Source organism: Sus scrofa, chromosome 1, assembly GCF_000003025.6.
Source record: "Sus scrofa isolate TJ Tabasco breed Duroc chromosome 1, Sscrofa11.1, whole genome shotgun sequence".
Lineage (NCBI taxonomy): Eukaryota > Metazoa > Chordata > Mammalia > Artiodactyla > Suidae > Sus > Sus scrofa.
Window position 1 is genome coordinate 162074727 of NC_010443.5, and position 15430 is coordinate 162090156.

General features: G+C 37.9%; 1 protein-coding gene across 2 annotated transcripts in view; it reads right to left on the reverse strand.

Annotated features, from left to right (window-relative positions):
• MALT1 (MALT1 paracaspase) overlaps window positions 2207-15430 on the reverse strand; it is a 67983-nt gene continuing 54759 nt past the window's right edge. For both annotated transcript variants that reach the window (XM_021100025.1, XM_021100024.1), the window contains 4 exons: window positions 13426-13575; window positions 11240-11397; window positions 9316-9441; window positions 2207-7732 (listed from right to left, as the gene is read on the reverse strand). In XM_021100025.1, coding sequence (XP_020955684.1) covers window positions 7292-7732; window positions 9316-9441; window positions 11240-11397; window positions 13426-13575 — 875 coding nt within the window. In that variant the 3' untranslated portion in view covers window positions 2207-7291. The remainder of the gene's footprint in view (window positions 7733-9315; window positions 9442-11239; window positions 11398-13425; window positions 13576-15430) is intronic.

Consider the following 15430-nt stretch of genomic DNA (forward strand, 5'->3'; position numbering starts at 1 on the left):
TTTGCATCTGCTTGGTGACCTTTTGACATCAGAAGGCCAGAAACTCAGCCCTCTGATCATGCTGGTGCCACCATTTGCTCAACGTGCCTCCAGTGAAGAAGCCTGGAGCTTAGTTGCACCTGTGCAGGATGATGTCCCCTTCCTATCTCCAGTTACCTTTTCCCATTCTCCCTACGCCTCAGCTTTATCCCATCAATACCCTGGGCCCCTTGCCTTCAAGGAGGCGCATTTGAGATTTGTTCTCCCCTCGCCTTGCTTGGCTGCCTCACGAATAATAACCACTTTTTCTGCTGCAAACCGTGGTGTCTCAGCTTGGCTTGCTGTGCTTTGGGCAAAGAACCTTGGTTTGGTAATAGTTCCTTGCAAAATGTGCAAGTTCATCCAACAGTATTTTTGAATGTGATTAGTTTACAAAATTACCTGCAAATGTTTGCTTGAAGCCATGATGGAATGATAAGGCCTGGATGTACTGTCCCATCTTAACAAGAATACCAGACAAAATACATGAAACAGCTTTTAGATATTGGACAAGGAGCACAGGACAGCGATCCCTGAGGGGAGGGAGACAAACAAGATAAGCACTCAGTTCCTGGAGTTCAGGACACAGAGAAGGAGGTTCTAGATCCAGATATCATCTTGGTAGTTGTACTGTGGTTACATGGAATGTTCTTGTTTTCAGGCAGTATACACCTAAGTAGTATGGGCTAAAGGCTTACTTTCAAACAGCTCAGGAAAATGTCGTACGTATGTGTATGTAGATATGTATACAAAAATGTGTATACATTTGAAACAAAATGCTAAAACATGGGAAAATGTTAACATTTAGGGAAATGGGGTGAGGGGACTATGAAGATTCTTTGTATTTTGCAACTTTCCCCAAAGTTTGGAAGCATTTCAAATTTAAAATATAAAAGCACCTATGTATTACTGACGACATTAAAAATACACAAGGTTCTGTGCATTTTTAAACTTGAGTGCACTTATGAAAAATTAAATGTTCTAAATTTTATTGATGCTCAGAATATTTAAACAATATATATATCTATATTTTATAACTACAGAGTAGCTGTAACCTATATAAAAACTGGAAAATACAGATAAGCAAAGCCAAATAATCCTACCAATTAGAATCACTGCTAGTGAATTTTGTGCGTGTGTAGATATAATGTACTTTATGTAACATTAATGACTGAGGACTCCAATTTCCATGTTTTTTGTTTGTTTTTTGGCCACACCTGTGGCACACAGAAGTTCCTGGGCCACTGCGCTACACCAGTGACAGTGCTGGATTCTTTCTTTCTTTTTTTTGCTTTTTAGGGCTGCACCTGCAGCACATGGAGGTTCCCAGGCTAGGGGCTGAAAGGGATCTGCAGCTGCTGGCCTACACCACAGCCACAGCAACACAGGATCCGAGCCTCATCTGAAACCTACACCATAGCTCACTCAACGAGGGATCCTTAACCCACTGAGCGAGGCCAGGGATCAAACCTGCATCCTCATGGAGACTAGTCAGTTTTGTTACTGCTGAGCCACATAGAAACTCCCAGTGCTGGATTCTTAACCTGCTGAGCCATCAGCGAACTCCATACATGCTTTTTGAAAAGTGATTTTGGAGAGAACAAATTTCAATTACAGCTTACTTTAGAGGCCAATATGCCAATACTATGAACGTGCATTGTGGGACGTGCCTTAATAGCAAGTACTACGCCCTATGCAGGGACTTGGAGAATGTCAGATTTGGAGGGCAATCCTTTTATTTTTTTTAATTTATTATTATTTCTTTATCTTGCTAGGGCCACACTCACGGCATATGGAGGTTCCCAGGCTAGGGGTCTAATCAGAGCTATAGCTGCCGGCCTCCACCCCAGCCATAGCAACGTGGGATCCAAGCCGTATCTGCGACCTACACTTCAGCTCATGGCAATGCTGGATCCTTGACCCACTGAGCAAGGCCATGGATCGAGCCCTCAACCTCATGGTTCCTAGTCGGATTCGTTTCCACTGCGCCAGGCTGAGAACTCCCTGAGGGCAATCCTTTTAAAAAAGCTGGCACTTAAATATTCTTCTTGAGTACTGCCAGGCCTGTAAAGTATTATAATCCCTCTGAAATTTTATCACCCCCATTTTACAGATAAGGAAATAGAAATAGCATAGACAAATAACACACTAAGTCACACCACTTGGAACTGACTCGAGACTCCTCTTCAGTAAAGCCAAACTTTGATGCTAAAATGTTTTTAATGCTGTTAAACTGAGAAAAAAAATTACATACATTTATACAAATATTCTCATGTTCTAGGTATATTTTCTTAAGTTTATCAATGAGAAATACGTCATAATACAAAGGCAAGTATTGAAAATATATTTTAGTTGGGCCTGAATAAAACTCACAATATTGAACTAGAAAAACTGGTTGAAGTAAAGTGAGTTTTTGCAACAGTGACAGTTAAAAGCAATAGCATACAAATACCGAGGGGAATGTTCAAATAACAGGAAACAACTTAAAATTTATTAGGCCTTTAAAAACAGCTCTCATCCTGACATTGAGCATGTGCAGATCTTTGTGTCAATATCTCAGTTATCTGGCTCCATGATTGAGTTTGACAAGTTGAAAAAATTGTCTTTACTGAAGAGACCACTTCATTGTTTCTTCATGTGCAAGCTAGAGGTTTGGAAAAAAAAAGTAATGAACACTGGAGATTGAGGAAAAACCAAAGGTCTAGATATCCCTTTTCAATATTCTTTAAAGACGTTCTTTGCTAAGGCTACACCTCTCTTTTTATCTACCTGTTCATCTCTGGATGAATAACCCTTTAAAGTGTATATTCAAATGATCCCATGTATTGAGGTTTGATTTCTTTTGTTAGAAAACATGTAATTTATAATTGCTACTTTATAATTTTCAAAGTTACTTTCTAGAAAATATCCCTTCCCCAGAATCAAGTTAGCTTTGAATTTAGTAAGCCTTCACTATCCTAATCTCTTCCTCACTTTGTCATTGGTGCAGATAGGTTACCTTTTCTAAATTCCACTGATGTTACAGAAAATCCTATGCCTAACTGACAAAGCAATTGGTGTGAGAGATTCAAGTAAAATAAAAGTATGGCTGATGGAAAAAACAAACTGCACCATTGCTATTTTTTAAATGTCTTAAGATTATAAATACATGCTTTAAAAAATTCAAATATATAGAAAAATACAAAGTGAAAGGCAAAATTCCCTTTACCCTACCTAACTTCTAACCCTGTTTTATGCAGCTTCACAGTTGGCTATAGAAGCCACTATATATAGCTTTGTAAATTAAAACCAAAATTAAAAAAAAAACGCGGACTCTCACATTAGCTATATTGCAGTTGCCTAATTACCAAATGGGACTAGAAGGCATCGAATTGGAGAGTGAAGACAGAGAACATTTCCATCATCACAAAAGTCCCATTGGACAGTTCCATTGCTCCATAGTAACCATAGTTATGTACTAGTGTATAAAAGGCTTGTTACGAATTCTTCATGTAGTCTGGATACAGGTCCCTTATCAGATATGATTTTCAAATTTCCTCATTTTGTGGGTTGTCTTTTCACTCTTGGTGGTGTCCCGTAAAGCACAAAAAATTAAGTTTAGCTCATTTTTTTCCCTTGTTGCTTGTACTTTGCGGGTTGTTATCTAAGAAGCTGTTGTTTAGCTCCAGGTCATGAAGATTTACTTCTGTGTTTCCTTGTAAGAATCTTATAGTTTTAGCTATTATATTTGGGTGTATGATCCATTTTGAGTGAAAATTTCTGTATAAGGAAGGAGTCCTTTAGTATGTGACTACCTAGTTGTTCTAGAATCATTTGTTGAAAGACTACTCTTATTAGATGCCATTAGCAACTTTACCGAGTAGCAGTTGATCATAAAGTGTATGGGTTTGTTTTTGGACCATTATATTTTATATTCCTTTGATGTGTATGTCTATCCATATGCTAATAACACTGTTTTGACTACTGTAGCTTTGTAAAAAACTCTGAAGTTGGTTAAGTGTGAATCTTTCCACTCTGTTCTTTTTTCAAGATCATGTTGGATACTGTGGGATTCTTGTATTTCTGTGTGAATTTTATCATCAATGTTTACAAAAAAGCCAGCTGGGATTTTGATGGGAATTGCATTGAATCTGCAGAGTGATGTGGGCAGTATTGCCATTTAAACAATGTTAAATCTTCCAAACTGAAAAAAAATGTCTTTCCATTTTTTTTACATCTCCTTTTCTCTGTGTTTTGCAGCTTTATTTTATTCATCTAATGCTATTATAAGCAGAATTTTAAAATCCCAATTCTATAATGTTCATTGCTAGCGCAGATAACACTTATTTTTGTATGTTGATTTTGTATCTATCTTGCAACCTGGTGAACTCATTAGTTTTAAAATGAATTCCTTAGTTTTTTATATAACGAGATCATGTCATCTGTGAAATACATTTTGTTTTCCTTCTTCTCCAGTATGGTTACCCTTATTTCATTTTCTTGCCCAATTGTCCTGGCTACTGTCTGGAGTACAATGTTGTATAGAAGTGGTGAGAATGAATAACCTTGTCTTATTCGTGCTCTTAGGGGGAAAACATTCAGTATTTAGTCTATTGCTCTTGAGAACGGTGTTAAGATTTTTTTTTGTTTTTCTTGTATAGATGCCCTTTATCATCTTGAGGAAGTTCCCTTTTATTCCTAGTTTGAGTATTTTTATCATGAAAGGGTGCTGAATTTTATCAAATGCTTTTTCTGCATCTATTAATACAGTTAAGACAGTGTGGTCCTTTGGCTCTTTATGAACATGATCCTCATCATTCAAGATTCTGTTTTGTGAATTTGCTCATTATTTAAAATTTTTAACTCACAAATCAATACTTGCAGTGCTTTTATGATCATCCATGGGCATGTGCAGACTCAATGAAATTTAAGTTACCTGATGTCCATGTTCTTAGCTGAGGTCAAACAAGGCAGTGTTTTGTCTTCTTGCTTTAGCACTCCTGCAGAGCTGACTAGAGGATGGAGAAGGCAGGGGGAAAGGCTGTGTAAAGCAAGAAGCTCTGATTCTGGGGCCAGGTGGATGGGTCTGAATCCCAACTCTGGCCTGTTGCTTGAGTGGCCTCAGGCAAGTCACTTCTGAACTTCATTTGTCTTTTGTAAAATAAACAGAATCTACCAGGATAAAATGTTTTTAGGATTTAGGATTATAATCTATTTAATATATATAAAACACACATATTTCCCCTAGGAGCAATGGCTCTGTATTCGCTAATTCAGTATTCATAGTGATATTATAGATACAACTACTGTGAATAATGAAAATAATTTATTTTTTGTCTTAAAAAGTGCCGCACCCACAGAATATGGAAGTTCCCAAGCTAGGGGTTGAATCAGAGTTATAGCTGCTGGCGTATGCCACAGCCACAGCAATACCAGATCTGAGCTACATCTGTGACCTGTACTCTCGGGAATGCCAGATCCTTAACACACTGAGCAAGGCCGGGGATCGAACCCTCGTCCTCATGGATACTAGTCAGACTCATAACCACTGAGCCACAACAGGAACTCCAATAATGAGCATAATTTACATGTAACATTGAATTTTGGATGTTAAACCAACATTGCATTCCTGGGATGAATCTCAGTTATGGTGTGTGACCCTTTTTATATGCTGCTAGCTGCTTTAGTATGCGAGTATTGTATTGATTTGTGCCCATATTCACAATAAATATTGCCCTGCATTTCCTTGCAATGTCTTTGGTTTTGTATTCGGGTGATACTAGACTCATAAGATGAGTTGGTGTTTGCTTGCAAAGGATTGGTGCTATTTATTTTTTAAATTTTAATTTTTTTGTCTTTTTAAGGCCACACCTGTGGCACATGGAGGTTCCCAGATAGGGGCAGAATTGGAGCTGTAGCTGCTGGCCTATACCACAGCAACGTGGGATCTGAGCTGCACCTGGGACCTATACCAGAGCTTATGGCAACACTGGGTCCTTAACCAACTGAGGGAGGCTAGGGATCAAACCTGTGTCCTTGTGTATACTAGTCAGATTTGTTACCATTGAGCCAATACAGGAACTCCCTATTTCTTTAAATGTCTGGTAGAATAGAGCAGTGAAGATATCTGGGCCTGGGATGTTTCTTTTTCTTTTTTTTGTCTTTTTGCCATTTCTTGGGCTACTCCCATGGCATATGGAGGTTCCCAGGCTAGGGATCCAATCGGAGCTGTAGCCACTGGCCTACGCAAGAGCCACAGCAATGCGGGATCCGAGCCTCGTTTGCAACCTACACCACAGCTCACGGCAATGCCGGATCTTCAACCAACTGAGCAAGGCCAGGGATCGAACCAGCAACCTCATGGTTCCTAGTCGAATTCATTAACCACTGAGCCACAACAGGAACTCCTGGGATTTTTCTTTATGGATTATTTTAAAATTATTAATTCAATCTTTTTTATTGCCAGCTGCCTTTAAACCTACTTTTTTGGTAGAACCAAAGGCAATTATCTCCTAAGGCCAGTAAAATTCAGTGAGAAAATATGTTATCAAGGAAGACATGTCCAGTGTTTTTAAGATGCAGGTAAATGGCTACCAAGATTATCCTGTAGCAAAATTATACTGCTGTCTAGCTTTAACATAGACATTGTCAGTTCTCATGTACTTTCACGACCTTATGAATAAGAAACAGATTTCAGCCTGCTCTATGTAAGATTTATATACAAACCTCTTAACTGGCATTTGCAGCTAAGTCCTATAATCACAAACTAAAGTTCATACATTTTTAGATTATACATAGATATGCATATTTACATATCTATCTTTAAAACTATGTACAAAAATAATATCTATCTCAGAACCTGTCAGGAAGGCAGTATGTAGTGGAACAAACACAGGAAGAGAAACCTGGAGGTATCGTTTCTGATGCTAGCCCTAACTCAAACAAGGCTCCTCAATCTGCTTCTTCCACTGATGAAATCAGGTTAAGTTTGATGACCATCAACGTTCTTTTTCTGGTTCTACAGTAATGCCATTCCTACTGTTCTTCAAAGTGGTCAAAATGAAAACATTTTTGTTACATACACAAACGTATACACATCCATACTTCATACTTACAGAACAAATCAACCAATTCACAAAATTTTAGAGGAAGTCTGTAGTTAAATAATAGAATTTACATCTCAAAGTCCTGAGTTTGCCATGTAACAGCTGTTACTTTGCTCTTTTTACAATACCTCACTCATTTGAGTACTGTTAGATATCTAGTGATTATGATAACTTTCAAAACAAAGAGGTCACTTTTCAGAAATTCTGAGCCCATCAGAGAAACTGAATGGTATTTCATCAGTTGTCTCTACTGGCACATTACTTCTGCCAAACTGACATGAATAATGGTGGGTATGATGACTTGAAATAAAGGCATCTGCAGTTCGGCTGCACTGACAGCTATCTGACGGCATAGCATTGCTTGAGTTACTAAGATGTGAATGGTAAACACCACAGAATGAGTCTTGAGATGAATGATAATGGGCGGCTCCTGCTGATGTGGATGCAGAGCTCTGGTAAGGGCCGTTACACATGATACAAGTTTGGAAGCTGGTCTTCCTTCCTAAGCCTCGATGAATGTCCAGTTTAGCAATGAGAGGTTTCCCGACATTCACTTCCTGCTTTTCCTCTATGGTATCTTCCAATCCTGAGTATTGATATGATAAACATACTGTGAAGACAAGATGTTCCTGAAAAGAAAAAGTAAGGTTTGCCATTTTTATCAACCATGAAAGTACATCAGTCTTAGATTATCATTCACACACACAAATACAGGCAAAATCGAACAACATCAAACCCACTCTTACTCCCCCTTCCCAGGTTCCAAACCTTCAGGGTATCCTTTACTTTTTTTTTTTTTTTTTTTGCTTTTTAGGCTGCACCTGTGGCGTATAGAAGGTGTTGAACTGGAGCTGCTGCTGCCGGCCTACGCCACAGCCACCGCAACACAGGATCTGAGCCACGTCTGTGACCTGCACTGCAGCTCATGGCAACACCGGATACTTAACCCACCGAGTGAGGCCAGGGATTGGACCTGAATCCTCATGGTTCATAACCTGCTGAGCCACAACGGGAATTCCCTCCTTTAAAATTTCTCTACTAAGAAAGGTAGCTAAAATTATCTTCCTTCTCTCACAGTAATTTGAATTGGTAGAATTCTGGTTCTTACTATTGAAAGTAACCAAAATCACAGAGATGTGGTATTCCCTTTTTTTTTTTTGGCTTTTCAGGGCTGAACCCGTGGCATATGGAGGTTCCCAGGCTAGGGGTCCAATCGGAGCTACAGCTGCTGGCCTACACCACAGCCACAGCAACATGGGATCTGAGCCGTGTCTGCAACCTACACCACAGCTCACAGCAATGACAGATCCTTACACTGAGCGAGGCCAGGGATCGAACCCGAAACCTCTTGGTTCCTAGTTGGATTCATTTCCGCTGCGCCACAACGGGAACTCCTGGTATTACATTATTGACGAAGAGTGAAAAGGCATTTTCCAAGCAATGGGGCTTGGGAAACTCTTTCCCCATAACTGGAGATGGGCAATCAATGACCTTTTAATGAAATGATCGGCATTACATCTAAGTCAAAAGTTTAGCTATTTTAAAAATACTGTCAAATAATCCCAACCATAAGTGGGAAACTATAACTGAATCATAAAATGGACTAAATTGCAAAGATACAAGGAGAGTTTAAGTGGATGAGCCATAAACAGGGTGACAACAGGTTTCTCTGACAGTTGTCCTTGTGTCACTGTCAGTAGAGCCCACTTCATTCCCCAAGTTCAGGCTAATACATTCCATGGTCATGCAGCTATAAATAAAAACTCAGGTTCATCAAGAATATTAGAATATTAGAAAGCGCAACGCTATAGACCATGTACCATGTCATTTCTCATTTGTAAGATTAACAAGAAATGAAAAAAGATTCAAATAAATTCCAATTTGAATTTGTTTTGCAGAAAGTCACAGAACTAGGAAGTGCTTATTTGAAAATGCTAAGATATTTAAAAGTAGACTATGTTCTTTGTCTCTAATGTTTTAACAGTTTGGAAGATAACTACATGCATTCTCACACCCAAATCCTCGGGCCATCATCGGGGATGGGTTACAGTTGAGAAAGGTCAGTGATGAGACTCGCCCTATAGCCATCATCTCTATTTCAGTTTACAATGCAATGAAGCAGCACATCTATGGACCAAGGGTTCACAGGCAAAAATGGATTTTCACTTTCATAGTTTTCCCTTAGTAGTTATAAACAGGAAATAGCAATAACCTTTAATTTTTGCAGGGAGCTGAGTCTGGTATAGAGGCAATGCTTGGGAAGTTCCTTTGATACTAAATAGCTGCCAGTTTCTTCAGGTGTCTCTTTATTTGCATCTTTTGGATCAATATCTAGGTCCTGTGAAGTCAGTAAGTGTTATTAATGAAATCAGCAAAAGTCACAACACCGATGACAAAACATCTTAATAAGTACTGTTCTCTGATGAATCATGGTTTGAGTAGGTAATCCTTTACCCAGGACTAAAAAAACAAGATTGTAGAGTAATAATAGGAATTCTATATTCCTCACCAATACACTTAAAAATCAGTCTGAAAGGATAGTTACTTAACGAAGTATTCCTACAAACACTGCTAAGCGTCCTTCAAATTTCTTTTTTAACTTAAAAAAATTTTATTAAGGTTTTGTTGATTTATTGTGTTGTGTCAATTACTGCTATTTAGCAAAGGGACTCAAATATACATTTATTTTTATATTCTTTTCCACTATGGTCTATCCCAGGAGGTTGGATAGAATTCCCTGTGCCATACAGTAGGACCTTGTTGTTTATTCTTTCTAAATATAATAGTCTGCATCCACTAACCCCAAACCTGGACTCCATCTCTCTCTCCTTCCCCCTCCCCCTCGGCAACCACAAATCTGTTCTCTCTGTTTGTGAGTCTGTTTCTGTTTTGTGTATAGATTCATTTGTGCCATATTTTAGATTCCACATATAAGTGATGTCATGGTGTTTATCTTGATCTGACTTACTTCATTTAGTATGATAATCTCTAGTTGCATCAAGTTTCCTTTTTTTTTTTTAAAATCTTTTTCCAGGGCTGTACCCACGGCATATGGAGGTTCCCAGGCTAGGGGTAGCTGTAGCTGCCAGCCTATACCACAGCCACAGCAACTCGGGATCCGAGCCGTGTCTGCAACCTACACCACAGCTCAGGGCAATGCTGGATCTTTAACTCACTGAGCGAGGCCAGGGATCGAACCTGCAACCTCATGGTTTCTAGTTGGATTCGTTAACCACTGTGCCACGACGGGAACTCTGCATCAAGTTTCCTTTTAACTTAGAGCCCTTTTTAGTGTTTGGCTCCTGGATTTTCTCCCTCCTTATCACTTTTTTTTGGGAAGGTGCAGGGGATTTATGTGATTTGGATATTTAAGAATGAATGGACATGCCAAAGGCAGCCCTTCCCTTTTTCTTCTTTACAGCCAACTGTTGCTGAGAGCAGATCTGCTCTGCAACTCTAGACAGCAGCCCTTAGGCTCTACCTGCCCAGTGCCCAGAGTCCAGAGTGGCTGTGACTGGCAGACAGGCTTGTTTAATTCTGGGGGTCAGTGAGGACCATTCATTCTCACACTGAGCAATATCCTCCACAGAGCCTTTATCAGAAGCAAAGGAGAAGCTGTGGATTGTTTCTTAGTCTGTGCTTAAGTCTTAATTTATTACAACTGTGTAGTAAAGAGGGCTATTGTTTAGTCTCTTCTTTAGGCCAATACAAAATAAGTATCATATCTCAATGTTTGCAAAGAATTAGGTTTCTCTTCCTCCAATACACCTATTTAGCTTGACAAATGTGACTTACACTGTTACAGCTTTTTTGAAAACAATACTTTTTAAAAGGAAATCATTCTGGACATATGTATAATATACTTTATTCCTTCATATTTCATGTCCTATTTAGGGTAAGGGAAATTAAAGCCTTCTTTTCTGAGTGATCTTCAGACATTCCTAAATGACCATATTTAAGATATTCTGGCCATTAGTCTTTAAATATGACTATTGATACTGAAATACAAATACTTTTATATATAACATATATATACACATATTTCCTTTTTATTAATCATCAACTTTTAAGTTTTCAAAAATTTAGTCTTTAGTAAGTGAGGATATATCATATTTTAAATGAAAGAAAGGACTTACAAGTGGAAAATCGGTGACATAGGCATCACACATTAATATATCGGGTGGTTTGTGGACTATACTTGTATAGATTATCATGACATTGGAAAACTCGGCTGCAAATCCTAATTGAATCTGAACACCACAGTGAAATTTAAGACACATACTTTCCGGAAGTTCTGAAAAAGAATAAATAAGAAAGAACAACTTATAAATAAAAAATGCTTGGTAAATTTTCCGATAAGCAGCAAACAAATATTCTTTATGGGACAAAGTTAGAGCTATTTCTGTGGCTTAAAAATGTTCTATAACTAACACTGTTTAAAGACACACACGTTCTTAAAAGAGCAAAACCCCAATATTCTGCTTGTCAAGCAAGTAAAAATCTTTTTTCTATTACAGTTCTTGTCCTTCTGAAAACAATTTTTATAGTGGTAATCAAAGTATATACAACTATAGATATTTTCACTGTTGCCTTACTCTTCATGAAAATAGTTTTTAATAAAGCATAATGGCACTGAACAACTTAACAATTCTGTTACCCTTGAATATCTATAATATTTCTTTTTCTGTCATAGTCAACATTTCTGACATAAACTTAGTGCTTTAGGATTGTTGGACATAGCTTTTTGATGGGTCTTCACCTATGTGACAATTTTCCATTTATATGAAATATATACTAGTTTCACATTTCCAAAACAAGTTAATGTTAATTTTCAAAGTGTTGTCCTGTCTGATAGGATTTAAAAAGGGAAGAAATATACCATCATAATTTTAATTTTCCCTTTTCTAATTACTATTCGTCACTTACTAAATTTTTTCTTAATATATTCTCAACTGTGTATATTGAATTTGCATCCTTTTATTAGAGGGGTTCTTAGTGTGTTTTGTTTTCACCATTTTGGATGAGCTCTTAATTATAAATGATTGCTTACCAAACTTGTTATAAATACTTTTTACCTGACCTTTTAATTTCATTTTATAAAAGGTTTTACTTACTGTTGAACTTTACCCACTGTGATTTTGTTACTGTTACTGAGATTTCTTATAAAGAAAAAGAATCAACTTCAATTACTTATCTAATTATCTGGAGTGCCAAGATAATATATTCATGGCTTTTACTTTTTTTTTTTTTTTCTTTTTGCCTTTTCTGGGGCCGCTCCCGTGACATATGGAGGTTCCCAGGCTAGGGGTCTAATTGGAGCTACAGCTGCTGGCCTACACCACAGCCAGAGCAACTCGGGATCCGACCCGTGTCTGCGACCTAAAACCACAGCTACAGTAACGCTGGAACCTTAACCCACTGAGCAAGGCCAGGGATCGAACCCACAACCTCATGGTTCCTAGTAGGATTCGTTAACCACTGAGCCATGATGGCAACTCCTGGCATTTTACATTTTAATGTGCTTCAATATGTTAATTTACCAAAAATCTTAAAGAACAGACTATTATGAAAAGAAAGATATTATACAGGAGTTCAACAAATGCAATTTTCAGTTATCTGTTTAATTAACCACAGCATAGATATTTGGGATTCACAGAAAATTCAAAAACCATTATTTCAATCAATAATTTTAACTTATTTTTTTCACTAAATCACATAGAATTACCAAAGGTAATTAGGTGAGGCAGAAATCACCTGCAACTTTTCTCTTTGCTCACTGACACATGGATTCAAGTGTCTAGGAGACAGAATGGTCAGTTATGCTCAGTAATACTTACAAGCACACAGTATCTGCTGACCATCCTGCTTGTGTCTTACATGTGACTTCATTCAATATCAACAACTCTATCAGGTAAGTACTATTTTTTTGTCTGCATTTTACAGATAACATGTTTATCAAAGAGGGGCCTGTCTGATTTTTGAAATAGCACACATACTTCCACTTCAGCAGCTCATGATATAGAAGAATCTAAGGGACTATATATTAGACAAATAGAAAATTGTTTAAAAAATTTTTAAATGATCATATTTTAATTTTATCCAAAGTAAAAATGGGTTATATTTCCAACATCAAATAAACCAGTGTAGTATCTATAATTGAAATCTTTATTTTTACGGAGTTTTTTAGCCTTGGGTTTACTCAAAAGGCTAAAATTTTCATCACAAAATTAGAAGGAAAGCTGTATGTTCAGAAGCAAAAACACTTCATGATGTAATCTAAACATATTACATTAAAAGCTCAAAAAAAGAGACTTCACTGTACCGTGCGCCTTGGCCCACTGGAGGTTCCGCACCAGGGATTCTGCAGAATGCGCCGTCCCCTGTATCGGGTCAGTGAGTGCTCTCTTTTCAGATAGGCTGCTTCGAATCTCTAGAGCCTGCTTGCCCTTGGTCAGGTGACATTTACCCATATCTAAAAGGTAAGAAGTAAATACTATTTTTAAGACCACGTCCTTTTATTTAAGCTAAGAACTCCTCCAAATCAGGTTATATTTTCAGCATCACTTACTCAGTCCACAGATATTTACCAAGCACCTAATATGTGCCAGACATGGTTCAAAGGGCTAGGGATATGGTAAATACTGGACCAGTTCTCTTTTAAAGGTCCCCTTCTTGCTTTTATCTTTTCTAATTCTATTAATCCCTAATAGTCTAAGCTTTGAAATTCATAAAGCTGCACCTATGGCATGTAGAAATTCCCAGGCCAGGGACCAAACATGTGCCACAGTGTGACCCCAGCCGCTGCAGTGACAGTGCTGGATCCTTAACCTGCTGTGTCATAAGGGAACTCCTTTTTTTCTTTTTTTGGTGAAAGTATTTTTTTTTTTTTTAAATGTTATGGCCACACCCACAGAATATGGAAGTTCTTGGGCCAGGGATTGAATCTGAACCTATGCAGTGACCCAAGCCACTGTAGTTAGATTCTCTCTCTTCTTTTCTAATGGCTGCACCTGCAGCAGGCATATGGAATTTCCCGGGCTATGGGCTGAATCACAATTGTAGCTGCAGCTTACACCACAGATATGGCAACACCAGATCTAAGCCTCATCTGCAACCTATGCCGCAGCTTGTGGTAATGCCAGATCCTTAACACACTGAGCAAGGCCAGGGATTGAACCTGCATCCTCACAGAGACAAGGTTAGGTCCCTAACCTGCTTATCCACAACGGGAACTCCTGCAGTCAGATCCTGACGCCGCTGTGCCACAGCAGGAACTCAACATATCTTTTTAAGTTAAAAACAACTAAAATAAAAATGTACATACTTTTTGCAGACATATATAAACTCAATAAAACTATGTAGGAGGCAAATCGATGGAATGATAAACAAGATTCAGAAGAATGGCTGCCACGTAATGGGGGGCAAGGAAATAGAGGGGACATACAATTGGATGTAGATTACTGTCAAGGTCTGAAATTCACGTTGAACATCTAACTGACAATAAAAACCATCAGAAGTATGTTCCAAGGGACTCTGATCACTAAAAACAATTAAATCATTAAATATTTTCTTCCTAGTAGGTCTTGGGAGTTTTATATATAGCAAGATAGTTTTTGGGTACCATACTGCCAGAACTACATAGGAAAGAATTTCTTTTTGCAATTTCAAGCAACTTAACAATACTGCTATCTGGAGTAATACACAGTCAAAATCTGGGGCACAGATTGATAGCTGTGGCCTGAGAACAGCAACAAATTTATTTCATATTTTTGTTTCACTTGCACACATGGCCTATGACCTTTGGGTACTTTTTTCCTGAATACTTTTAAGTTACCCAGAAGATCCAAAGCTCAAATATATAATAAAATAAAAGAAAAATCCAGAAGTTCAAATATAAACTCAGAGCACATACTGGGATGCCATCCATTTCCATGACAACAAAGTATACACCATATATAGGTGAACTGGTGTTTTTAAGTTTTAAAATAGTATAAAAGACTAGAATTAGAATAAAACATTTTTTACGACTAGAATAAAACATTTTAAGTCTTTGAAGCACCTTCACATCTCACTCTGAAAATAACTGACATATTCTAAAGGCTGTAATATTTTTGTTAAGCACCAGTACTTTTTCTTCAAATGAGATTCTTAAATAGAAGCCCACACAATATGTAAAGCAGATAAAAGCAGAACTTCTTTGAAGACGGGAAGGACAAAGCCTTGGCTGTCTACCTCAAGGGGGAAAATGGTTAAGTCAAGTGATCCAGCTAAGGGATCTACACTGACAGAAGCATGAAAATAAACGAAAAGTGACTAACAGCGGGTCG